The 27,117-nt window shown below is 46.0% G+C and overlaps 2 protein-coding genes across 3 annotated transcripts in view; both read left to right on the top strand.

Annotated features, from left to right (window-relative positions):
* Positions 1 to 11,314, top strand: part of ATP6V0A2 (ATPase H+ transporting V0 subunit a2) — a 35,638-nt gene extending 24,324 nt beyond the window's left edge. For both annotated transcript variants that reach the window (XM_082640321.1, XM_082640320.1), the window contains 7 exons: positions 1,015 to 1,133; positions 2,745 to 2,955; positions 3,566 to 3,685; positions 5,451 to 5,570; positions 7,335 to 7,452; positions 9,344 to 9,515; positions 10,169 to 11,314. In XM_082640321.1, coding sequence (XP_082496447.1) covers positions 1,015 to 1,133; positions 2,745 to 2,955; positions 3,566 to 3,685; positions 5,451 to 5,570; positions 7,335 to 7,452; positions 9,344 to 9,515; positions 10,169 to 10,268 — 960 coding nt within the window. In that variant the 3' untranslated portion in view covers positions 10,269 to 11,314. The remainder of the gene's footprint in view (positions 1 to 1,014; positions 1,134 to 2,744; positions 2,956 to 3,565; positions 3,686 to 5,450; positions 5,571 to 7,334; positions 7,453 to 9,343; positions 9,516 to 10,168) is intronic.
* Positions 11,315 to 14,150: 2,836 nt separating this feature from the next.
* DNAH10 (dynein axonemal heavy chain 10) overlaps positions 14,151 to 27,117 on the top strand; it is a 150,398-nt gene continuing 137,431 nt past the window's right edge. Inside the window, exons 1-5 of the mRNA XM_082640324.1 lie at positions 14,151 to 14,643; positions 18,481 to 18,552; positions 20,860 to 20,960; positions 22,080 to 22,188; positions 26,071 to 26,186. Of these exons, the coding sequence (XP_082496450.1) occupies positions 14,430 to 14,643; positions 18,481 to 18,552; positions 20,860 to 20,960; positions 22,080 to 22,188; positions 26,071 to 26,186 (612 nt within the window). The 5' untranslated portion in view covers positions 14,151 to 14,429. The remainder of the gene's footprint in view (positions 14,644 to 18,480; positions 18,553 to 20,859; positions 20,961 to 22,079; positions 22,189 to 26,070; positions 26,187 to 27,117) is intronic.

Genomic DNA, 27,117 nt, shown 5'->3' with positions numbered 1-27,117 from the left:
GGTGCTGCTACCTAATTTTTTAATTAAAAATTTTTTAAATTTTTGGCCATGCCGCGCGGCTTGTGGGATCTTAGTTCCCTGACCAGGGATCGAACCTGCGCCCTCAGCAGTGGAAGCGCGGAGTCCTAACCACTGGACCTCCAGGGAATTCCCAGTGCCACCTCGCTTTAACTGTCACAGCGGTTTCTCAGACTGTTCAGCACAGTTCAGGTGGTTGTACGCGAGGGGGTGGTACTCTGGGGGTTTCTGCCTGGACGCCAGAGGCTCACCGTGTGTTCTGAGTCAGGCTGCTGTACAGAAGAAGCTGACGGTCCGTTTGGGAAGCCAGGGTCAGTGCCCGAATACAGGACCACAGCGAGCTGGGGCTACGGTCTGTCCTACTTCCTGACCTGTTTTACTCTAGTGAGAAGTGGCACTCCCGGAGCCACGTAATGTGCGCTGTTTCTTCGATTTCTTCTTTGTACAAGTGAATTGTGTTTTTACCCTTTGATGTAGAGAGAAATAGTACGGAATCTTAGAGTGGAAAGGGAGCTTAGGCTTATCACGGTGCTTATTGAGGTGGTTGTTTGAAAGGGAAAAAGTGTGGGAGAAGGAAAGTGAAGCCGAGGTGCCAGGGCTGGGGTTGCCCCTGTCCTGCCCCCAACACAGCTCAGCAGGCTGCTGCTTACGAGGAGGCCCAGGCAGCATTTCCCTAGACCCAGGGGTCTTCACGAGGAATCTCAGCCTTAAAAGAAAAGCTTAGAAACTACCTCGAAATTGGTTTGGAGTGATGTGATACAGTAGTGAAAAAAACTCAGTGACAAAAGTCTAGCATTCCCTAATCTGAGCTCTCCGAGGTAGCTCTCTCCTAAATGTTCATTCTCATCTCTAAACATAATTGGTAAAATTTAATGTTGTTAACATAATTGGAAACTTGAAAAAACCTGACCACAGTTTCCTTAAGGAACAGCACTTTTCTCCTAAGGCAGTTGAAGGAAGTTAAAGTTTTCTTTTTTGGTTTTGTTTTGTCTTTAGATTTGGAACTTGGCCACAAATCGCCTCACTTTTCTGAACTCTTTCAAAATGAAAATGTCTGTGATTTTAGGAATTATTCACATGACTTTTGGAGTCATTCTGGGAATATTTAACCACTTGTAAGTACAGATTATTTTATAACCAGTATTTATAAGCCAAGTTTTTGGTATTTCTTAAACTTTGCTTCTTGATGGTAGACTACATGGATCTTAAAGGCAGCCAGCATAGTGGTTTGTTGTATTAATATGATTCTGTTTTTTATTTATTTTTATTTTTATTTTTTAAAATTTTTGGCTGCGTTGGGTCTTTGCTGCTGCACGCGGGCTCTCTCTAGTTGCGGCGAGGGGGGGCTACTCTTCGTTGTGGTGTGTGGGCTTCTCATTGTGGTGGCTTCTCTCGTTGCGCAGCATGGGCTCTAGGCGGTGTGGGCTTCAGTAGTTGCGGCACGCAGGCTTCAGTAGTTGCGGCGCATGGGCTTAGTATGACTTGGGCTCTAGAGCACAGGCTCAGTAGTTGTGGCGCACGGGTTTAGCTGCTCCGTGACATGTGAGATCTTCCCGGACCAGGGCTTGAAGCCGTGTCCCCTGCATTGGCAGGTGGATTCTTAACCACTGAGCCACCAGGGAAGTCCTATGATTCTGGGTTGTTTTTTTTTTTTTAATTTATTTAATTTATTTATTTTTGGCTGTGTTGGGTCTTCGTTGCTGCACGCGGGCTTTCTCTAGTTGTGGCGAGTGGGGGCTACTCTTTGTTGCGGTGCGCGGGCTTCTCATTGCGGTGGCTTCTCTTGTTGCGGAGCACAGGCTCTAGGCACGTGGGCTTCAGTAGTTGTGGTATGTGGGCTCAGTAGTTGTGGCTTGTGGGCTCTAGAGTGCAGGCTCAGTAGTTGTGGCGCACGGGCTTAGCTGCTCCGTGGCATGTGGGATCCTCCCAGACAAGGGTTTGAACCCATGTCCCCTGCATTGGCAGGCGGATTCTTAACCACTGCGCCACCAGGGAAGCCCCAATTCTGTTTTGATGATAAGGTTTTTGGCAGCTTCATTGATTCAGCAAATATTTGTTGAGCACATAGACGGTGCCCCGCACTGTTCTAGGCACCAGGGATTGAACAGTGAGGAGGACAGAAGAAAGTTTTCGCCCTCATGGAGTTTACGTTCAAGTGAGGGAGACGTGCAACATGTACATTCATGTTTATTTCCAGAGGTGATTTTTGCCATATCTTTTTTTCATTTTCTAAATCAGAAAACTTTTGTTTGCTTCTTAGAGCTGGTATATTAGGGAAAAGAAGTTATGCCTTTTTTCTCTAGCTGGATCTGACAGTGAAGCACTAGTCATCTCTACTGTCCTCACGTCTTTTCTTCGTGGTTACATCTGAATCGTAAGACAGATGATGTTATGCTGCGATAGACCTTTTTTTTTTTTTTTTTTTGCTGTACGCGGGCCTCTCACTGTTGTGGCCTCTCCCGTTGCGGAGCACAGGCTCCGGACGCACAGGCTCAGCGGCCATGGCTCACGGGCCCAGCCGCTCCGCGGCATATGGGATCCTCCCAGACCGGGGCACGAACCCGTATCCCCTGCATCGGCAGGCGGACTCTCAACCACTGCGCCACCAGGGAGGCCCCTGAGATAGACTTTGTCACAGAGAATTTAAGATTAATTTACTCTTTGCTTTTTCTCTTAGTCCAATGTTGTTCATGGGTTGATCGATTCCTTTTTTTTTTTTCCCCTAGACATTTCAGGAAGAAGTTCAACATTTACCTGGTTTCCATCCCAGAACTTCTCTTCATGCTCTGCATCTTTGGCTACCTTATATTTATGATTGTCTATAAGTGGCTGGTTTACTCAGCAGAAACCTCCAGAGTCGCTCCTAGCATTCTGATTGAATTTATTAACATGTTTTTATTCCCGGCTAGTGACACAGGTGGTCTTTACCCAGGGCAGGTAAGCAGTTGTGTTTTCCACTGTGAAGAACTCAAAGGAAGTCCTCCTGATAGCCTTTTTGTTTTCATCAGTAGAATGATTAAAGGTGCTTTCCACAGGCCTCCCAGGCACAGAGGGGCTTTCTGCTCCTCTGTGTGTTATCCCAAGAGGGTGCCATCCTGCTCTCAGTGCTGTCTTGGGGGCCCTGGTCAGACTGTGTAATCCAAACTCGATGCCCCTCAGTAGCCATGAAAACTGGTGGGAAGAGAATGTATTACTGGAGGGTTCCTGAGGGCTGTCCATCCATCCACTTTTCCAGTTTCTTTAAAATCAACCTCTGGCTAAGCCAGGTCCTCAGAGGACTGGCACTTGTACCACGGCACGCTGGCCCTCTCCAAAAATGGCTTTTCTATAACTGTGCATTTGTGTGATGCCATGCACATCAGCTGTGAGTTTAGGAAATGAAAGGAAACGACACCCTGGCAAATGTACTTTAGCTTGTGTGTACTTTATGTTCCTTGTTAATCAATAAAGAGACATTTTACTTGGTTTCCACTAGCTTACGTACACCAGTGACATTGTCAGCACATCTTCACGTTTTAACCGGCTTCCTCCCCTTTTGCACCAACAGGAGCACATCCAGAGGCTGCTTCTGGTCATCACAGCGTTGTCTGTCCCTGTGCTCTTCTTGGGAAAGCCACTCTTCTTGTTGTGGCTTCACCATGGGCGCAGTTGCTTTGGGGTCAGCAGGGTAAGTGTGGGTTTGTAAATGGTGAGCAAAGTCTGTTTTTAGTTGTGAAAGGTTTGTAAAGAAAACGCCTTCCATGGGGTCCCAGACTCTGATTTAAAAGCCAAAGCTTCCTTTATCGAGAACTTTCGCGTTGCCTGTCCTGCAGAAGCGTGGTGCAAAGAGCCTGCCGTGTCTGGGCACGGGAAACAGGTCCTCTGGTAATGAACCACAAACCTGTCAGGAGATGGAACCGAATCCCTCAGTACTGCTTGCCATAATTAAAGCATTTTTGTTCCTTATTCTTGCCTCTTGATTTTTCAAGGTTTTTTTTTAAATTTAAATTACATAACTAAAGGAAATGTGGAAAATATAGAAAATAGTGCCCTTAAGTTCTCCTACCCAGTTATAACCAGTGTGAACCATTTGTTGAGTTTCTTTCCAGACTGTTTTCTTGTGTGTCTAGTTTCTCATTTTATTTTATTTTTTATAAATTGTGGTAAAATATACATGACATACATTTTCCATCTTAACCGTTTTTAGGTGCACATTCAGTGGCATTGCGTGCATTCACGTTGTGCAGCCATCCCCACCATCTGTCTCCAGAACTTTTTCGTCTTCTCGAGCTGAGACTCTTTACTCATTAATATTAACTCCCCATTTCCCCTCGACCCAGCCCCCGGCACCCACCCTTCTACTTTCTGTCTCTATGAATTTGACTACTTTAGGTACCTTATATAAGTGGAATCATATAATGTTTCTGCTTTTATGACTGGCTTATTTCACTTAGCCTAATGTCCTCAAGATTCCTCCATGTTGTAGCTTGTGTCAGAATTTCCTTCCTTTTTAAGGATGAGTAATATTCCATTATATGGATAGACCACATTTTGCTTATCAGTTCATCCATGCATGGGCACTTGGGTTTTCACCTTTCAGCTACTGTGAATAATGCTCCTAAGAACATGGGTGTATAAATATCTGTTGCAGTCCTTGCTTTCAGTTCTTTTGGGTATATACCTAGAAATGGTAATTCTTTGTTTAATTTTTTGGGAACCACCAAACGTTCCACAGTGGCTGCACCATTTTATGTTCCCACCAGCAATGCACAAGAGTTCCAGTTCCTCCATACCCTAATCAACACTTATTTTTTTTTTTTATTTTTTATTTTTTATTTTTTTTTACAATAGCCATCCTAGCGGGTATGATATGCTCATTTTCTTTTAAAGGACTTTTTTTTTTTATTCCTAAAGAACTGAATCTTTAAAAGAATTGAAGGGGCGCTAACTTTTTTTTTTTTTTTTTTTTTTTTCCCATACATGGGCTTCTCACTGTTGTGGCCTCTCCCGTTGCAGAGCACAGGCTCCGGACGCGCAGACTCAGAGGCCATGGCTCACGGGCCCAGCCGCTCCGCGGCATGTGGGATCTTCCCGGACTGGGGCACGAACCCGTGTCCCCTGCATCGGCAGGCGGACTCTCAACCACTGCGCCACCAGGGAAGCCCCGCTGCCCTTTTTTTTTTTGCGGTACACGGGCCTCTCACTGTTGTGGCCTTTCCCGTTGCGGAGCACAGGCTCCGGACACGCAGGCTCAGCGGCCATGGCTCACGGGCCCAGCCGCTCCTCGGCATGTGGGATCTTCCCGGACCGGGGCACGAACCTGTGTCCCCTGCATCGGCAGGCAGACTCTCAACCACTGCACCACCAGGGAAGCCCAGGGGCGCTAACTTTGATTTTGTCACAACCTTGTGATTTTAAAGGCACTGACTGTATTCTTTGGGTTGTTTTTTTAGAGTGGTTACACACTTGTAAGGAAAGATAGCGAGGAAGAAGTTTCTTTGCTGGGAAGCCAAGACATAGAAGAGGGAAACAACCAAATGGAAGATGGATGTAGAGAAGTGACGTGTGAAGAGGTAACCTTTTCAGTTACTGTTGGTGATGTTAGGTAAGGAGCCAGGCTTGCACAGAGATGATCGTCATTATGAGAGTGATAAGAATCATCTTAGAAAACAAAATTCAAAGCAAAACAACCGTTACTCAAAGCTTTCCGCATGCTGTTCTGGTCATACAATTGTCATCATAATATAATGATTCTGGGTTAACATTTTGTGAGTTTCAGTCTTACAGTGGGATTTATAGTGTTAACGTTACAAGTTGTGATGCTGAGTGACTTAAGGTGCTGTGAACATTGCTTTGAGAAGACTCTCGTCTTCATTAGAACTTGCCCATAGTTGTAAGAAAGAGACCCTATTCACACTGGCTTCAAGGGGAATCTGCTGGCCCACATCAGGACGGGGCAGAGTGGGCCTCAGGAGGGTGGGGCTTTGGATCTTCAATCCCAGCATTTTTCTTGGCAAGTTTGCTTCATATTCTGAAGCCAGTTGGCCCCTTGGTGTTGGAACCGTGGCCACAGTGAGCACTGGGCTTACTTTCTTCAGTCAGAGAAAAGCGTACTTCCCTGCTTGTTACCATGAGGAAAAATCCCAGGGAAGTGCTGTGATTGGCCTGGCTGGGGTCACTCGCCATCCCTAGACCAGTGACTGCTGCAGTAGTCTGCATGGGCTACCATGACCACAGACTCAGGGGCTTTAGCTACAGAAATGTATTTCCCATGGTTCTGGAGGCTGGAAGTCCAAGGTCAAGATGTTGGCCAGGTTGGTTTCTCCTAGGGCCTCTCTCCCAAGCTTGTGGACAGCCGCTTTCTCGCTGTGTCTCCACATGGCCTTTTTGCTGTGCGTGCCTCTCTGGTGTCTCTTCCTCTTCTTATAAGGACACCAGTCCTGTTGGGTCAGGCCCCACCCTTATGACTTCATTTAACCTTACTTACCTCCTTAAAGGCCCCATATCCAAACACAGTCACGCTGGGGATTAGAGCTTCAACAGACAAATTTTGGGGGGAACACAATTCAGCCCATAACAACTGTGCGATACAGGGTTAGATGGCAGAAGAAGCAGTTCCTCCCAAAGAAGGGAAGCACAGTCCTGGCAGACAGAACAGAGCACGTCTGTTACTCTGGTCTGCTTTATTTTCTCGGAAACTTTTTTGGCTCTCTGATGAGGACTAAACAGAATTTCTTACAGTCAACCTTTTGTAATTATTATGTAATTTAGTGTTTTAATTTGGGACAATTAATAATTAAGTTTTTAAGATCATAAAAAAACAAAAAGCGGAGCTGGAAACAATGTGGGAGCCATCCTGCCCAGTGTTCTGCAGCCTTTTCACTATCAGGGACTCTTTTATAATTTCCCCTTGTCGGACTTGTATTAAGATTCTCTTATCTATTAAACACACACACGCGTTCACAGTCTCCTCATCTTGTGGTTGGTAGATGTCTGTTTCTCATTACACGTTTTGTAATTACTAAGCGTACCTCAAGAACCTCGCTGGGCTGCCTGAGGGCCGTGGGCATTGTGCCATCACAGTTCTGGTCCAGCCACCCTCGCCTTATGTGCAGGACCGCGGCCTGGGGACAAGGGGGCGGGAGCTCTGTGGGTCGGGGAGCTGGTTAGTGGCGGAGTTGTGAGCAGGGCTCTGTTCCTCACACGCCAGCACATCCTAACCCGTATTCCAGAAGCCAGTCCTTTCACTGTCATCCTGAAAGCGGAGCAGACTTGTAGCTTGTGGAAGTAAGCATGTCACGGGTGGAGTCTAACACATGTTGTGTCATCTCTCTCAGTTTAATTTTGGAGAAGTATTAATGACTCAAGTAATTCATTCCATCGAGTACTGTCTGGGATGCATCTCCAACACCGCTTCGTACCTGAGGCTCTGGGCACTCAGTTTGGCTCACGCACGTAAGTTTTGCTTAGACCTGTAGCTCCCAAACTCTGTGTCGAGACACCCCGCAGCGCCTCGGTTAACTCATGGGGGCACCGTGGGACACTGAAAAATTTTGAGGGAAAGGGCACTATTTTTCGGATACTGTGTGAACAGGGACTTGTTAAGTTGTTTGGACTTGACTACTTACTGCACTGGTCTCCTGGTTATTTCTTTTGGTCTCAGGGTGCTGTGAAAAAAATCACTGGGACACACGAGGGGCTTCAAGGACCGAGAAGGCTTGGGAACATCTGGCGTAGGCATGTTGCTCCCTCTGCTCTGACCATTATTGTTCTTGTTATTACTGTTATTGTATTCATGCTGCCTTACCAAGTGTGAATGTCTAGTTATGTCAAGCAAGTCCTAAAACAATGCTGATTAATAGTTTTGATGCGTGGATTTCAGTTACCTGCGTTTAGTTAAGTCTCAGCAGTCCCCCAAGAACATGGTTGAAATTTCAGTTACTGCAGTAAAAATTGTGTGTACGGGTACAAAGTGCAGGCTTCACTGCTGGCCCTTCAGCCCGCAAGTCACTATGTAAATAGCACAGACGCGCATCACGATCAGAGACCAGCCGCATCACTTCTCTCGGAGTCTGTTGCGGTTGGTCCCTGCGCACCCGCTGCTCAGTTCACGCGCAGACAGCAGGGCGCATGGTGGTGCTTGCTCCTTGTGGGCCGGCGGTAAACCCACGTGGCATTTAAAAACGGATCGCTGAACCGAGGGAATTGGCCAACAGAGATGAAAAAGTGCAGCAGAGGAAGAAACAGTGATGTGCTGGAAGTGAAATGCAGACGGAATGTCACTGGAGTTTAGGGGAAAGAGCTGACATGGGAGTGGTGACACTGGTGCCGTTCGAGAGGCGAAATCTGCAGCCAGAGGACCTTGGTGATGTACACAGTGAAGATGCAGGTGTCCCAGAAGTGGTGCCACAGGAACTCCAGGAGGTATTTCAGGACATAGAAGGTGCAAAGCATACTGTGTTAGAAGCTGATCCAAACTCAGAAAAGAGTCAGACAGCCAAGTAGGATGCCAGGTATTAGAGAAGATGCTCACTCCGTGTCAAGGTGCCCAGCAAGCCCAAGTCACATGAGAAGAAGGCTGTTCAAACCACCCTTGATAAGTTCTTACCAAACCCCCCCAGCAATTGAATGCTCAATGTTTCTAATGTTTTAAGAATAGATTTACTCTTTTTTTCCATTTCTCTGTGCATTTATAACCAACAGTAAGAGAGTTTTAAATGTTTTGACAAAAATTTTGAAAGGTCCCAGAACAGTTGTAATTTTTCCCAGTGACCATTAAGGATGCTTTGGACGGTCATTGTTCAGCTCCTGCATTACTGTGCAAAGACTGTACTTGGGAAAACGACTAGATGATAGAGGTTTTTGTTACATTGATATTTTTGTAAGCATAGCCGCAGGTCTAGAACTTGCTGGCTGGAGGGGGTCCATCATCTTCACATTACAGAGGAGGAGGATGAAGCCCAGTGAGGGTTGGTGCTGGTGCAGGGTCACCCACCTGGTCAGTGAGTAGCCGAGTCAGGACTGACGCTCGGCTTCCCGCTGCCTGGCCCAGTGCTGCGTTGGGACAGAGCCAGCCGGACCCCTTTTTGGGTCAGGATCTCTCACTGGCAGGCAGGCAGGCCTCTGATTTCTCTGGAATGTCAAGTCTTCCTCCGTGTTTGAGATGATCAAGTTGCTGGTTAACTTTTACGTGGGAAGTCGATTACGTCTATCTTATATGGGTGTGTATTTATTTTAGGGATAACAATTCAAAACTGTTTCAGAAGGAAACCCAGTCTAACTAGCTAATCGGAGTGACTCACTGAAGGTGAACAGAAGTTAACTCTGCAAAATGCTTGCCTTGCAGAGCTATCTGACGTGCTGTGGGCCATGCTGATGCGGGTCGGCCTCCGCGTAGACACGACCTACGGGGTCTTGCTGCTTCTCCCGGTCATCGCTCTCTTTGCAGTTTTGACCATTTTCATCCTTTTGATCATGGAAGGGCTTTCTGCATTTCTTCACGCCATCCGCCTCCACTGGTGAGTTTGGAATTTAGCTTTGGAACTGTTACTTAACAAAAATCTAACACCCTACTCCCCCAGTACATACATCTACGTGTAACAGTTCCAGTGATATGTATATGTATACATATATTATTTAGGCTAGTTCTCCCCTTCCCGGGATTGGGATCTGTATTCCGATCCCCTGAGTTAAAATTGTATTTTGTTTCTGAGCTTTTGTCGCCGACACATAAAAGCAAGTTTATGCTTGCTGAATAATTTTGTGTATTTCACACTTTCGATTCACTTTGGGTCTGACAGGTTGCTTTATCTTATTGTAAGCCATATTTCTTAATGTTTTACAGTGTATATCAGATTACTTGTCTGTGTATCCAGTTACTGAGGAGAGAGAGGTTCCTAATACTCATGTGTATGTCCATAGGGTGGGAGGTGATGTGAGGTGTCAGCGTTTTCTTCATGAGAAAGCCAGCAAAGGGCTGGTGTGTGTGTGTATTTTATCTAAGTAAAAGTATTTGTGCCAAGAGCATGTATGGAATGAAGCAACTTCAGAAGCACAGGAACTTTTTTCTTTTTTAACTTATAAATGTTGTTTTAAGAAATGTAGCAAGTGTTATTCAGAATCTTTCATTAATACACTTTTTTTTTTGTTTGTTTTTGTTTTTTTTTTTTAGGGTAGAATTTCAGAACAAATTCTACATTGGTGCAGGCACCAAATTTGTTCCTTTCTCACTCAGATTACTTTCTTCGAAGTTTAGTGACGACATGGCATGACCATATTGCCGTATCCAACAAGCTTTCAGATTTAAGGAGAATTATCATGTTGTAGAATATCCTTATGTTATATTGACGATAGGAAAAATTCCATCTTCATTAACTGCCTTATGAGATAGCCAAATGATTCTGTAAGATATACCTCTTCCTCATATGTTAAATAATTTTGTAAAGTTTCTCAATTTCAGATATATAAATTTCTTTCAGTTTTTATGATGAGCAAATATAAGTTAATGCCAAAAGTTATGTTAAAGTTATTTTAAAAAATATATGCTTTGGGGAGAGAAGCCAATTTTGAATGGCTAATTGAAAATGGTCTTAAATACTTGATTCCTTTTCAACTTATTTAAAAAAAAACTAGAGTTATTCTGTCACCTGAAGTTGTCAGGTAATATTTTCCAACAGCTGAAGTTAAGTCGTTTTTAAAAAAATTTAATGATGGTTAATCAAAAGATTCACATTTATTTTGCTTGGTTAAAAGTATGCAAACTTTTTTATCGTATGCTATCTAGAATTACAAGTAGAATTGTTTCTACGATTTTGTCTTGTTTTAATAATTGGAGAAGATGGGATAAAATAACATACAACAAATGGTTATCCCACTTGTATATTTTTTTAAAGACTCTTATCCTGTTATCCTTACATAAAACCAGTTATGACAATTGTATGTTTGGGAAGATAAACTGTGTACTGAGCCTTAAAATCCAGTGTGACTATAGAAGATGTAATATGGATATGATTCGAACTTAGTGACTAACTTGGCTGATGTTTCTGAACCAAAAGGGGTTTATACTGAGTGAAGGAAAGGTAAAAAGTAGTATTTTGTATATTTTTATAATAAAATATAAATTAAGATATTTTACCATGAAGAGGTTGCACCTATCCTTGAGAACAGTATAATGATTCACTTTCAGACTAATTCGAAATAAATGTCTAATAAAGGCATTTAGAGTTAAACTTTTGAAAACTATTTAGATCAGTTGAAAACCAATTCTTACTAAGCCATTAATGTATAATCTTCAGATTAAATTCATTTTTTCACTTGACATTTGAGTCAGTCCTGTTGAACATTTTGATCTGTCCTGTATTCTTGTAAATTACGTTCATTTTTCATATTTTACTGTAACTGATTTTAGATAATTATTTTCAAAAAGAAACCTGCAGTAGTTTTGCTCTCTTAACATTTTGAGTAACTCACACGAAGAGGCCCGCTTGTCTCCTTCACCTTGCCTGGTGGTAGAGAGTTTGGGGTTTTCATTACAAGTTAAGATCATGGTAGCCCTGAATTTAAGCGTATCTTTTCAGGTAATTTCAAGGCCTATTTGCTGAGAGGCATGAGTTGAACATCATGACATAACTGTGACTCTGACATTAAACTTTTTTTTTTTTTTTTTTTTTTTTCAGTACGCGGGCCTCTCACTGTTGTGGTCTCTCCTGTTGCGGAGCACAGGCTCCGGACGCGCAGGCTCAGTGGCCATGGCTCACGGGCGCAGCCACTCCGCGGCACGTGGGATCTTCCCGGATTGGGGCACGAACCCATGTCCTCTGCATCGGCAGGCGGACTCTCAACCACTGCGCCACCAGGGAAGCCCTGAACCTTTTAAATTGTAGTAAAGATTCCATGCTACTCCTCTCATATGAGATGCTGTCCCTCATAATATCAAACATAAAACGATGCTGATGAAACTCTTAAAATTGATACTGCTGGGCTTCCCTGGTGGCGCAGTGTTTGAGAGTCCGCCTGCCGATGCAGGGGACACGGGTTCGTGCCCCGGTCCAGGAAGATCCCACATGCCGCAGAGCGGCTAGGCCTGTGAGCCATGGCCGCTGAGCCTGCGCATCCGGAGCCTGTGCTCCGCAACGGGAGAGGCCACAACAGTGAGAGGCCCGCGTACCGTAAAAAAGAAAAAAAAAAAAAAATGATACTGCTGTCAGCGTTAAGTTTCTTCAGAAAGGCACTTGGGCACTTCTTGTGGGTGAATAAGAAATCTGAATAATGCCTTCCAGGTTTCAAATGTGTCCCTCACAAGTTCTTATTTTCATTATTTTACTCCAAGATGGTAACTAATTCATCCTTAGGAAACCCACCATTTTAACTGACTAGTAAACTGACTAGTTAACTGACTAGTAAACAAGAGACGTACAGGATCTGCTAGAATTCTTTTCTGTCCCTATTGGCAGTTGTCACGGGGGCCACTTTTTAATTCCAGTGAACGCCTCTATCAGGGCATAGAACAGAGGGTGAAGAGTCACTTTTCGACTGAAACCTATGCAGTACTGTAGAACGTGATGGTATAAAAGACGGATTGTCAGTCCTAATTTTTGTGAAAGAACTCTCTAGAATTACAGTTTGATGGTGTCTTTTAGGCACCAAGGTCAATTTTCTTTCTTAATATAAAGCTGCTGGTTCCAGTGTCATGTTACCAGAGCAGTTGCTCTGTTTTGTTTGTTGAGCTGTTTGGTAGAACTATTATGTATACAGTTTTTAAGACATAACTTCATTCTCTTGATAGCAAGCATCCAGAGGAAAAATGGTCAGTTGTCTGGATGATGCTAAGTTAATCTCTTTATTTTCCTAACACGAAAAGTCACGACTGCCACATCTTCCAGTTTTCATTCGGGTGTTCATCCTAAAATAAAAATCCAAGGGATTTCTTCAGTAAAACGGTTTGATTTCGCCCTGCAAGGGTAAAGAAGGTCCTCGTGGTGATGTGGTTGTGCTGAGTTAAGGAGTGCAAAGGGGGTTTGATGGGGGTTACGCTGAGCCTGTGGCCTGGCAGTTTATCATGGCTATAGGACTTTGAGGGGATCGCCTTTCACTGAGTGCCACTCTGTCCTCATTTCTGGAATGGGTATTTTATAACAACGTTCCGATCTGAATTTTCATTCTGCAGCAGTTTAATAAGGCGTAGACTGTAGGATAGGTAACTCTTATGTTTACAAATTAAAAATTCAGACACTTTAGGGCGTGATTCATTTTGGAAAACAAATAAAAATAACTTCAACTGTTCTGCAGTCTGCATTTAAAAACAACTTTATTAAAAATTTAAAGCCAGGTTTGCTTGCATGCCATCTGGTATATCTCCAGCAAGGTTATTAAGAAATCTTAATTCAAGATGATGAAAATAAGACAGTTCGGAGTAGTAATTTTCCAACAGCCAGGCCAATGATGCTGAACTTTGGTTTAGAATTTTAAGAAATACTTAGAACATTCCACCTGTTCCTTGATGGGAAAATCCAATAAGAAGGCTAGGTTCTTAGGGTCAGCCCAGTAATCTAGGGGCTCAGTGAGGGAAAACAACTGAACAAGTTAAAGATCCACAGATGTATGAACGGACAAATTTGCATCTTCCCATCAGTATTGAACTTCCCTTTAATAGTGAAAAATAAATTTATCTCTATTTTTGAAACGTGGGTGTTTTGCTTTATTATGCTTTGGATTGGCTACAAAGCTGAAGAGCTTGGCTTCTCCTACTCTGTAGCCAGTGTCCCTTCTTGGGGCTCCCCCTTCCCTGATCCTGGTACACCAGAAGGAGCTGGCCCCTTCTTGGGAGTCTTCGCTGTGTATTTGCTCTTCTGACGCCCTTTGATCCATAGCGACCCGAGGGCTCAGACTGTAGTCCTTTTGCCTCGCGTCCAACTTTGCCTCTTCCACCTCCGAGATACCGTGACCTTGTCTGTCACGTATCTTGCCACTGTTTTCTTATCGACAAAGCGGGCAGGACAGTCCCAGACGCGGTGGCGGTTAAGAATCACAGGAGGCCCGCATGCAGCACTTACAAAGCTCCTGGCGCACCTCCAGGTCTGCTTTCGGCTGCCTTCCTACACGTCTTTCCGTCCCAGGGGCTTGCGTGCGGCCGTCCGGCTCATCTCGGTCCTCCCAGGCGGAAGGGGGCGCCCATCCGGGGGAAGAGCCCCGGCCCTCCTCCGCGCGCAGGCTGGGGCGCCGCGGCCCCTCCCCAGGGGTCTCCGCGCCACCCTCCCGGGTCCCGCTTCACGCTTCTGAGAGCGCGGGACCCGGGTGCAGGGACGCCCGCGGACCGTGGGGCCCCGTGCCCGCGGCGGCCGTTGCCGGGGCGCCTGTTGCTAGGGGTGCCTTTACCACAGACGCCCGCCCCGCGCTCCACTCCCAGAACCCGCTGCTGCCGGCTCTGCGGCGCCATGGACGACCTACGGGTGCTGTGGATGCGCGACCGAGTGTACACCGCCTTCGGCATCACAGACCCCCAGCTCTTCGAGGAGTTGCTGAACCGCAACGACCGCGAGGTCGAGGACCTCATCCTGCACTTCCTCAACCAGACCAGCGACGAGGAGGGCGCCGCGACTCTCTTCTTCTACCGCAAGGTGGTGCCCGAGGAAGTGGAGGTGGAGATCGGTGAGCCCTGCGGCCGCCTTCCCGCCGCGCCCCCTCCTGCCCCGTTCCCCGCCTCACCACCGCGGGGACTGCAGACCCCCGCCCACCCCGCTCTTGGCCTCCCGTGCAGTCCGCAAATGCTTATTGTCGCCCACCGTGTGCAGGCACAGTCCAGCCACTGGGTGAACTGGACAAGCCCACTTGGAAAGTCAGACCGTGAATATTCGAATAATCACAGCAAACAGTCACTTAGCGCTTACTCTGTGCCAGGTACAGTTCCAAACGCGTATATCAGCTATTAATCCCATGAAGTGGGTGTATTGTTATCCCATTTTACAGATGAGCAAGCTGTGGCACAGAGAGGGTTAACTAGCTCATCCACACAGGTCATAGTAAAGACTCAGAAGAATATGTGTCGCTGTCCAATGACTTGTCATAGACGGATAGAGAAGTGGCCCAGGGGCTGAGAGGGTCAGTTCATCCTCACTCTCTCAGATGGTGACAGGGTCTCCCCGAGGGGGAGAAGAGTGTCCCTTCCTATCTTCCCAGGCTCCCGACGTGCTATTGTAAAGTAACACCAAAACAAGGTTTAAAAAAAAATTACAGTAGATTTAAACGTTTATGTTGAACAATTTAGCATCTTAAATAAAAATAATGGCAGTGACTGATGCCCAGAACCTTCTGTGGAGGTGGCTGGTCCAGACCAGGGACACAGAGACGGCCTGGGGTGGGGGGAGGGGGAGACAGGACAGAGTGCAGGGGACACTCAGAAAGGAGACTGAGAGACACACAGGTTCTCTCCCAGTAGGAGCACCAGTATCAGTGCGGCTGTCATGGACTGGGTGTGTGTGATGTGTCCCATCAATGTCAGTCTCCTGTGCTAATGTCACATCTTCACGAGACTTCTGGATCCCCTACGGGACCTTTCACAGGGTGGGATGGCAGAGCCAGGCAGAACTATTTTTTTCTTAAAAGGCCGTAGGCACATTCATTCATTCATTCATTCATTCATTTTATTATTATTTTTTTTTGTGGTACGCGGGCCTCCCACCGCTGCGGCCTCTCCTGTCGCGGAGCACAGGCTCCGGACACGCAGGCCCAGCGGCCATGGCTCACGGGCCCAGCCACTCCGCGGCATGTGGGATCCTCCCGGACCAGGGCACAAACTCGTGTCCCCTGCATCGGCAGGCGGACTCTCAACCACTGTGCCACCAGGGAAGCCCGGCACATTTATTTTAAATGTACATTCTTTGCACAAAATAATACACATATTCACTGTAGAAAAATCCAAGCCCATAAATAAACAATAACAAGTTGCAGATGACACCCAGAGAGATGACCCTTGTAACATTTGGAATCTAACTCTATCCCCATTGGAATCTAACTCTATCCCCACCTCCCTTCCCCGGCAGACCTTTGGACCTGGATGTTACATTATAATAGGACCTTGAATTTAGACTCTCATGATCACCAAGTGAAATTCTGGATACAAAGATACACTAACAGGACTGACTATTTTACATGTACCATATTTCAGTAACCCTGATTTTGTATACTTAAAAATATATATATACCAAGACCCTAAGAAATGAATGCAACTTGGACTTCTTGTGACCTCTGAGGGCTTCTGTTAATAGTTCGTGGCTGTTTTCTGTGCTGTGTATACGACCACATGTTCAGCCCAGTGTTTCCTGGCAGGATGCCCCTGTTCTATGTGAAAGGAGATTTTAGTCTCACTTCTGAGGGTCCCCCTGCTTAATTCCTCCAAAGCGTCCTCGGAAATCCCCTGGGCGCTATGTCTGTTTCTGGTCTGTCTCTAACCCACCCCTCAGCCCACCCCAATGTTCTTCCTCTCCTTTTCTGGGTCTTCTCACTGTCATCACATCTTGAGAATGGCAATGTATTCCTTGCTGAGGATGCCGTCCCCAGAAACTCAAAGCTACTGCTCCTGGGGGCACTAGAATGGTGTTGAGTTGTTGGGGGTTGGGTTCTGGACGGAGGTGGGGAGACGGGACCTCCTCCCCAGCTCCGGGTTTCAAGTTGTCACTCACCCTCTGCTTATTAAGCCTGCAGACTCACAAAGACCCTTGGACAGTTTTATTGGATCCTTTATGGGGTCTCTGGTTTGTCCAGAGGACCTGGAGTGGGGTCAATGCATGTCCCTTCATCCCTCTTTTCTCTCTATTTCTGCCTCTCCCCTGGTCAAGACTTCTCTCTGCTCCTAGTTAAAAATTATTTGAACGGAGACAGATGCTGGCAGGGTGGTCTTGAGGAAAGAGGGGTGTCTGGACCAGCAGCAGCTAGTCCAAGATGCTGTTCTAATAGCTAAGCATATGTTGTTTCTTGAAATAATAAAATGGAATCATCCTGTCCATATCACTTGATAACTTGCTTACATTTTTACACAGTAATTTTTAGAAATTGCAAAATTACGGAGTAATTTAAGAATTACACGGTATTAAGTAATTAATACTTACTTCCAGTAAGTATTACTGGAAGATGTTCTCTTAAAAATTCACATAACATAGAATTTAGAAACACAGAAAATAAAAAGTGAAAAAAGAATCCTTCACTCTTCCCTCAGCCCTGCTCCCACTCCTATAGGTAACCACTAGTGGTAGTTTGGTGTATATCCTGCCAGATCTTTTCTCAGATCGATCTATCTATCTATCTATCTATCTATCATCATTTATATCTTTCCAGATAATAGTATGTATATAATGATAATATGTAGATATATAGAGAGAGTTCCTGAAATCATAAATAAGATCACTCTTTATATAGTATGTTGTGACTGGTCCTCCCTCAAAGATATCTTGCAGAATTTTTCATGTCAGTACCTATAGATCTATGTAACTTTATAGATGTACCATATTTTATTTATCCATTCCCTAATGAATGGACATTTATCTTTCCACAGTATTTTATTTTACACACAATGTCACAATGTGCGTCTACCTTTGTACCCTTTCGGTATTTCGTAGGAGAGATTTCTAAAAGTGGAACTGTGGGTCTGGCGGGTGCGTGCATTTACAGTTTGGATGGGTCCTGCTAAACGGCTCTCTAGAATGGCCCTCCCAGTCCATACCTGGCAACAGTGATGAGGTGTCCGTTTGCCAACGTCCTTGCCAACATTGGGTATTATCGTTAAAATTTTTGCCAACCCCATAGATGAAAGGTGGATGCACTTCCTCGTTCTCATGTACATTTGTATCATAATTAGTGGAGTTGGGCCTCTTTTGTTTATGCCTGATGGTCATTTATATTTCTTTGGGGTGCTTGTAACTATGTGATCATCCTGTGTCCTTCATCTCATGGAGAATTTGCACAAATCTTTCTTTCATGTCCCTTAAGGCTGTTTCCAGTAACTGGGATGTTTCTGTGGGACTGTGTGTTGGTTCGCAAACCACCCCCATACAGGGAGGGCAAGGAGAGACCAGAGAAAGAGGCAGCCACTCCGGATCAGTAGGTGGCGGTCTTGGGTGTGGCTGGCCGAGATCACTGCCTGCCTGCCGGCATCTAAGAGTTTATAGAGAGGCCTTGCCGGGGTTCAGGCACCCACACTGTCTGGCGGTCTCAGCCACACCTGGCCTCTCCAGGTGCATTCTTGAAACGGCTCCCACGGTGGGCATGGTGGGCAGGGTGGACATCCCCAGGACAGGGCAGGGGCAAGGGGCCTCTGATTGCCCGGGGTCAGCTCGCGGGTCGGGCAGCGGTCCTGTCTTCTCGATGACCTCCTCCAGCCGACTGTAATAGGCACGACTCTCCTGGGGCTGCGGACCAGCCCTCAGTGCCAAGGACAGCAGTGGAACAATTACGTTTTTTTTTTTTTTGCTTTTGCTTTATGTGGCTATAAAGACGGCGAGACTCCTGGCCCGTCTGAGGAGGCAGAAGAGGGAGAAGAGACCCAGTCGGTGGATAGAGCATCAGGTCTGGAATTGGGAGTGAGCGGCACTGGGGGGAGGGGTCCGCGTGCCCAGACGGGAATCAGTTTCTGCTCTTTACTTCTGTGAAGCTGCGACTTGGTAGGAAGTACAAGGAGAAAGTGCTGGGTGTGCACAGGTTCCTTATTAACTGCCTGGGGCTGCCATGACCAAGGGCCACAGACTGGGTGGCTTAGAACAGGTTCCTTATTAACTGCCTGGGGCTGCCATGACCAAGGGCCACAGACTGGGTGGCTTAGAACGGCACTGCCTTGAAGGAGGCAGTTGCGGAGGCTACAAGTTCAAAATCAAGGTGTGGGCAGGCCCTGGGGGCGGATCCTTCCTGGCCTCTCCCAGTTTCTGGTGGCTGTAGGCTTCCTTGATGTTCCTTGGCTTGTAGACACATCCCTGCAATCTATGCCTCTGTTGTCACATGGCTGTCTGCCCTGTGTGTGTGTATGTGTGTGCACGTGCATGTGTGTATGCATGTATGTGTGCATGTGTGTGCACACACATGTGTATGTGTATTTGTGTGTGAATGTGTATACATGTGTGTATACATGTGTATATGTGTGCGTATACATGTGTGTATTTGTGTATGTATGTGTATACATGTGTATATGTGTGTATATATAGTGTATGTGTGCATGTGTGTGTGTCAGCATGTATGTGTGTGATTGTATTTGTGTGTGTGTATACGTGTGCGTATATGTGTGTATGTGTGTGTGTATATGTGTGTGTGTGTGTGTGTGTGTGTGTGTGTGTGTGTGTGTCTGAATCACCTCCTTTCTCTCATAACAACACCAGTCATTGGATTCAGGGACCACCCTCTCCACTATGACCTGTTGACGGAAATAATAAACAATCAATAATAAGAATAGAAAAGATTTTTTTTTTTTTTTTTTGTGGTACGCGGGCCTCTCACTGTTGTGGCCTCTCCCGTTGCGGAGCACAGGCTCTGGACGCGCAGGCTCAGTGGCCATGGCTCACGGGCCCAGCGGCTCTGCGGCATGTGGGATCTTCCTGAACCGGGGCACGGACCTGTGTCCCCTGCATCAGCAGGCGGAGTCTCAACCACTGCGCCACCAGGGAAGCCCAGAAGAACTTATTTTTAACCACAACATAATCCCCTCCCTAGTAAAGATTGGGGGAGGGGAGAGGGAGGACTACAAGTTTAGAAATACAGACTATCCATTTTTACTGAGACTTGTCTAGGTTGGATTTTGATAAGACAGACGGTGGTCATGAGGGCCACAGCCATGTTTACTGATGGCTTCCTGCTTTGGCACCAATAAATCCGTGATCAGGAAAGACTTGGGAGAGAGGAGGCTGCTTGAGAAAAGGGTCAGGAAACTCTTCTCTGACACAGCAAATTAACGTTCCTTCCAAGTGTATTTTTTTCTTTTCTTTTCTCTTTTCTTTTTATTGTGGTAAAACACATGTAACATGAAATACCATTTTAACCATTTCTAAGTATACAGCTCGGTGGCATTGAGTATACTCATCAGTGTATTTTTGAGTCCAGGCTGTTGCTCTTGCTGTAATAATGCTGCTTCTCCCTGCCGTAGACTGTTTCCTCTGCCAGCCAGCGTGCCCGACACTCAGCCAACCTATAATCGAATCCTCCTGAGTCTGACCCAGTAGATGTTATTGTCCCAGTTTATGGATGAGAAAACCCATTGCAGAGAGGATTCCGACCCCACACGTTGATTTGATTCCGAAGTCGCGCTGACTTTGTCCAGTGCCTTTCGAAGGAAGAGCCAAACAGTTCGTGAAGGCTCTCCCTTCTCTGCAGGCTTCGTCAGCAGCTCTCAGGGCTGTGACTGGCAGGCTGTGAGGTTTCCAGGTCCACGTCGATAACCGTAGACTTGCAAGGCATACATACGTTCATTTTATTTAGATTACTTTTCTCTCCATCCCCCATCAGTTTCAGGTTTTATAGTGAAAAAGGAGTAGACGCTAACATGTTAACTCTAAGTCTCATCCTGAGGATAAAACCCCCCTTTTAAGTAAGAATCTCAGAGAAGTCACTCATCGGACCCTGTAGCTGGAACACGCACACACACGCACACATGCACGCATGCACGTGTTAAATTTCCGACTGAGGACCCATCAAAACTACAGCACAACTCTCCTAATTATAATGTAAGTCAGGGCTTCAGTAGGATTCGTTTGTAAAAAATGTACATTCAGCTTTTTGATAACATGCCGATTGAATGAAATATGCTGTTGTCCAAGATGCAGGTCTGGTCTTGATGGTAGGAAACCTCATTTTCCAAGTATTTCATCTCACGTATTGAATCATCTTTTGCAGCTAAGAATTTGCAGCTGAGAACGTATTCTGTACCTCAGCCTTCCACCGGCCTAGAAGATGAAGAAATGGACCAAGAGAGGGTAGAGAATCCCCATGTCAAAGTACGCATGGCTCTTTCTCCTCTTGGGTGGGGTAATGGGAATTTCACACCCTCAGATGAGTCTGGGTAACTGACACAGCTCATACAAGGAACGTATTGTATTGGAGTGGAGATGATAGAATCCTGTGTCTGGGGGTCCCCGAGATCACCCTCGGATTGAATGATTTGCCACAATGACTCACAGGACCCAGGAAGGCTTTTATACTCATGGTTATAGTTTATTTCAGTGAAAGGATACAGATTAGTATCAACAGAGAACAAGGCACACAGGGCAGAGTCCAGGGGAAAATAGGCACAAGTTGTCCTTTCCAAGTGGGGCTTCAAGGACAGCCTTCCTTCTCGCAGGAGCCATGTGTGACAACACGTAGGACATGGTGCCAATCAAGGGGGCTCACCCAAGCCTTGGTGTCCAGGGTTTTTACTGGGGGTCAATCCCGTAGGTGTGAAGTGCCCACAGTTAGTCTGCAGTGCCCCCCGGCCGCCCCAGAGGACAAACGGATGCCGTGTGACCCAGGGCCCCAGGCAAACAAAAATGGACATTCAGCATAAATCATGTTGTTAGTATAAACTCTGCAGCATGACCCAAGGCCCCAGGTATACAGAGCTGCTCAGATCAGCCGGGATGTTCCAAAAGCTTAAAGGTTATCACCCAGGAGCTGGTTCTGGGCTAGTCTTGAGAACCGTTGGAACGTGCAGGGTTTGGACAACCCAGGCCTGCTGAGTTAACCATTTACTGCACAAATCCCAGGGAGGGAGCATAAAGTTAGGATGTAAACATTTGGCCTGAGCTGTGCTAAATGAAATTAGGTTCAGCTGCTCTGTGAATATGCCTCCCCACAAAATACTCGAATTCAGAACAGGTTTCTTGCAATTTGTGGCCCAGAAAAGCTCCATCTGGACATTTCCCAGGTCACTTTATTCAAGTGTAGCTGCAGTGGCCAGTTGGTGAAAGAGTCAGGCTTAGAGTTCAGCATCTGGGTGAATTTCAGCTCATGTGTGTGGTCTGCTGGGAGATGAGTTCAGCAGTGCGTGGCGTGGAGAGCTCAGGTGTACGTGAATATTAGGTGATTTAGATGCACGGTTGTATCTCTGCATGACTTTTTTGTTCCCCATGTTTCAGAAAACTGTTAGGCAAATCGTGGAAAAGACATATCTCCATGTGCTTTGTACTCCTGTTCCTGAGGAATTTCTGAACCAGAATGTGGTATTTTTTCTCAGAAATACAAAAGGTATCTTTCCAGCATGAGCGTGTGTGAGTGTGGGTGTGCATGCATGTGCGTGTGTATATGTCTGAGACTCTTTAATTTTTACATGTCCTTGAGAAGATAGCTTTTTTATCAGTACTGTCAATCCTCATTATTCACGGATTCCATATTTGCAAATTCACCGACTCACTCAAAATTGTTGTAACTCCCAATCAGTATTCGATGCTTTCATGGTCATTTAAGGACACATACATAGTGGGGAAAATTTGAGTCACCCAACACTCATGGACCCAGCTGAGGTCGGGCAAGGCCGTGCACTGCCTTCTTATTTCATTGAATGCTATAAACAAGTGTCTTTATCGTGATCTGTTTAGTATCACAGTTTTCTAATTTTTGTGGGGTTTTTGGGTGATTTCGCTGTTTAAAATGTCCCCAAGGAAGGTGCTGAAGCGCTGGCTAGTGCTCAGAGAACAGGATGGCTGTGATGTGCCTGGCAGAAAAAACTCGTGTGTTACATAAGCTTCGTTCAGACGTAAGTGATGGTGCTGTTGGCCATGAGTTCAATGTTAGTGAATCAACAGTAATGTTAAATAAGGTGTCTTTAAACAGAAACACACATAAAGAAGGTTATATACAGGCAGACCTCATTTTATTGCGCTTCACAGATACTGCATTTTTTTTTTTTTTTACAAACTGAAGGTTGGTGGCAACCCTGTGTGGAGCAAGTCTATCAGGGCCATTTTTCCAACAGTATTTGCTCACTTCATGTCCCTGTGTCACATTTTGGTGATTCTCTCAATATTTCAAACTTTTTCATTATTTATTATATTCGTGATGGTGATCTGTGATCAGTGATCTTTGAAGTTACTCCTAGGATGCACTGAAGGCTCAGGCGATGGTTAGCATTTTTTAGCAATAAGGTTTTTTTTTTTCTTTCATTTTTTGGCCGTGCCACACGGCATGTGGCATCGTAGTTCCCTGATGAGGGATCAAACCCGTGCCCCCTGCAGTGGAAGCGTGAAGTCCTCACCACTGGACCGCCAGGGAAGTCCCAGCAATAAAGTATTTTTAAATTAAGGTATATACATTGTTTTTTTTAGACATAATGCTATTGCACAGTTAATAGACTACAGCAGAGTGTAAACATACCTCTGCACTGGGAAACCAAAAAATCCGTGTGACTCGCTTTATTGCGATATTCGCTTTATTGTGATCTGGGATCAAAACCACAGTATCTCCGAGGTCTGCTTATATTGCTGGTTGATGAAAATGTTGTGACCAGAGGTTCACAGGAACCTAGACCCATATTTCCTGTAGGAACAGTGGCTCAGCATCCACTAATTCTGTGTTTGTGGTGACTTCATAGAACATAACTACTGCAAATAATGAGAATTGACTGTATAGATATCATCTTAGGTCTATTTATAACAATTAGAGGAAGATTCAAAATGACATCACCCTGAGTTACAAGATGAGTTTTGGTGGGCTTTCTCCACATTGCTGTGTGATTTTATTTTATTTCATTTTTTTTAATGTTTTGGCCGTGCCTCATGGCAGGTGGGATCCTAACTCCCCGACCAGGGATCGAATCTGCCCCCCGTGCACTGCAAGCCCGGTCTTAACCACTGGACCGCCAGGGAAGTCCCGGCTGTGTGATTTTAGACGGAGGTGCCACTCAGAAGCCAAGTTCATCCTTCAGGGTAGCTTCTTGGCTGGATGTTCCCGCTGTGCATTCCCACTGCACTGCCCGAGTGATTGGTCTCTGGTCTCTTCTGACCCCTTGCTCTTCCTCTTGCCGTATAATACCATCCAGGCTGACTCTCCGCTCTCTCTGACTGCGCTTCCCCCGTTTCTTCTGCCGTTGCCTCTACCTCCCAACCTGTGCATAGCATACCCTAAATTCTAGAACAAACATTCTGTTGCTTTTCTTTTCCTTTTTTGAACTTTGATGGCCCTTTGGATCACGACCTCACCGCTAAGCTCTGAGCTTCTGTAATTTGTTCTTCCCAAGTGAGTGGGAATAAGAAGAAAGATGACAGATAGAGGCTCAGCATTAGACAGCTACTCTCATTACAGTTCTTGTCCGGGGAGGGGCCAATCTCAGCTCAGTGCTTCCCTTTTTAAAATTTATTTATTTATTTATTTTTGGCCGCACTGGGTCATCGTTGCTGAGCGTGGGCTTTCTTTAGTTGTGGTGAGCGGGGGCTACTCTTCGTTGCGGTGCACGGGCTTCTCATTGCTTTGGCTTCTCTTGTTGCGGAGCACGGGCTCTAGGCATACGGGGTTCGGTAGTTGTGGCACAGGGACTTAGTTGCTCCACGGCATGTGGGATCTTCCCGGACCAGGGATCGAATCCGTGTCTCCTGCATTGGCAGGCGGATTCTTAACCACTGCGCCACCAGGGAAGCCCAATGCTTCCCTTTTAACAGTAATCACAACCCAATACAGTAAGTCCCCTACATATGAATGAATTCTGTTCTGAGAGCGTGTTCGTAAGTCTGGTTGGTTCGTAAGTCCAACAAAGTTAGCCTAGGTACCTAACTAACACAATTGGCTGTATAGTACTGCACTGTAATAGGTTTATAATACTTTTCACGCAAATAATACATAAACACAAAAAATAAAGAAAGCAGTTTTAATCTGTACCCTTGAAAAGTACAGTAGTACAGTTACAACAGCTGGCACACAGGGGCTGGCATCGAGTGAACAGGCGGGAAGAGTTACTGACTGGAGGAGGGAGGGGGGTGGGAGATGGTAGAGCTGAAGGGTCGTCAGCAACAGGAGATGGAGGGCAAGCTGCCATTGCACTCATGCCTGACGTTGATGGCACAGGTGCTGGTTCCTTGCTGGAACCAGATGCACGTTCGCACCTTTGAAAGTTCTCCACCTGAAGGTTCGTATGTAGGGGACTTACTGTAACAACAATAATCAGCTTTGGGCAGGGTGGGAATGGCATTTACCCTGACTTTATTACTGTTTACTCATATCATATTTTTTTTTACAGTTATCTTTCACTGATGTAAAGCTTTCTTTCTTTTCTCATACTTAGTTTTTACATAGTTTCCCTTTAAGTAAATTTATTTCAGTAAAGAAGCATCTGATAGAGAGAAACCTATTAGGTAAAGAAGAGTGCGCGTCTACACAGATGCAGGGAAGGGCATGTAGACTGAAGCTTGTGATATAATTGCAGTTGATATGTTTGCTGTGTTTCCCAGTTAAATTGAGAGAAGGGTCCAAGGGACCTTTAAAATGTCTACTGAGCTGATTGGTGCTGACTGATTTTTTGATCAGGGGGGTGGTGGGGAGACGGGGAGGGAGTGAGTGCACATCAAGGAAAACCTGGCCGAGAGGTAGACTGTTCCCAAACTTGTCTTTTAAAACCCCGTGACTTGGGAGTTCCCTGGTGGCCCAGTGGTTAGGACTCGGTGCTCTCCCTGCCAGGGCCCGGGTTTGATCCCTGGTCGGGGAACTAAGATCCTGCAAGCTGTGCGGTGTGGCCAAAAAATAAAGAAAAAAACAACAAAAAACCTCCCAAAAAGCCCATGACTTGAAAGGTACTTTGGTGATGAACTGGGGAGGCATGGCTGGGAGTGGGGAGACAGAGGAAAGCAAGGAGCCCAAGAAACGTTTCTAGAAAATCCAAAGTGTTTCTTTCCTTGTTCAGCTGTAGATGCCCCAACTAGATCAGGTCACGTGTGTGGCTCTTGGGTGCTGCTTGTGTGAACCTCTGAACCACAGCACGACCCTCAGCATGTATTTATTTCTCAATGAGCGCATATCCTGACCTGTGCCTGGAACATTCCTTTGTAGTTACTTGCGAGGGAGGAGCTGGTTCCCGTACACTTGGAAATGTTAGCTGTGTCCGATTCCCTCCTCATTTCATTCCCCAAATCTGTTCCTGTTTAGAGACCATCTCTGAGGCGACAGACATGAAGGAAGCTGTGGAAATTATGCCCAAAACGCTGGAGTATGGAATTATAAATTCACATGTGCTTGGTCTCCTGAAGGATATTATATGTCAGGTAAGTACGGACGGAAAAAAGAATCAGCACTGTTTAAGAGTAAGGCCATCTAGGGCTTCCCTGGTGGCGCAGTGGTTGAGAGTCCGCTTGCCGATGCAGGGGACGCGGGTTCGTGCCCCGGTCCGGGAAGATCCCACATGCCACAGAGCGGCTGGGCCTGTGAGCCAGGGCTGCTGAGACTGCGCGTCCGGAGCCTGTGCTCCACAACGGGAGAGGCCACAAGAGTGAGAGGCCCGCGTACCGCAAAAAAAAAAAAAAAAAAAAAAAAAAAAAAAAAAAAAAGAGTAAGGCCATCTAATTCATTGATTCCACAAAGAGGTGGCCAGCAGCTCTTAGATTCCAGGTGCTGTCCTGGGCCCTGAGGACAGTGGAGCAGTGAGCAGGACAGATGACAGCCCTGTGCTATGGGAGGTTATACTGGGGGAAGGACACCAAACACCAACACATAAACTGGAAAATATCAGGTAGTGACAGGTGGCATTAGGGAAATAAACCCTAGTAATGTGATAGAAATGACCTGTTCATGCGTGTGTGCTTGTGCCTGTGTGTGTGTGTGTGTGTGTGTGTGTGCAGGGGGTGGTGGTAAGGGGCAACCTTGCTGGGGAGGTGACATCGGAGCTTTCTTTATAGACAACCAGTAAAATAGCCCATAAGCAGCCTTATTCACTAATGGTAAGCTATTAGGGATATGTAATAGGGTGGGACTGAGGTGGTCAGGAAAGACCCCTCTGAGGAAGTGGCATTGAATTGAGGGGGGAATGAGGTGAAGGCATCAAACGTGAGGATCTGCAGGAAGAGCATCCTGGGCAGAGAAAACAGCACATGCAAAGGTCCTGAGGCAGGAGCAGACTTAGCTTGCTCCAGCCACAGAAGGAGGACCAGTGCAGCTGGAGAGTAGTGAGGGAAGTTGGGAAAGGAAGGTAGGTTTGAA

This window comes from Mesoplodon mirus (genome assembly GCF_964341445.2).
Source record: "Mesoplodon mirus genome assembly, chromosome: 13".
NCBI lineage: Eukaryota > Metazoa > Chordata > Mammalia > Artiodactyla > Ziphiidae > Mesoplodon > Mesoplodon mirus.
This window is presented reverse-complemented; position numbering and strand designations above follow the sequence as displayed.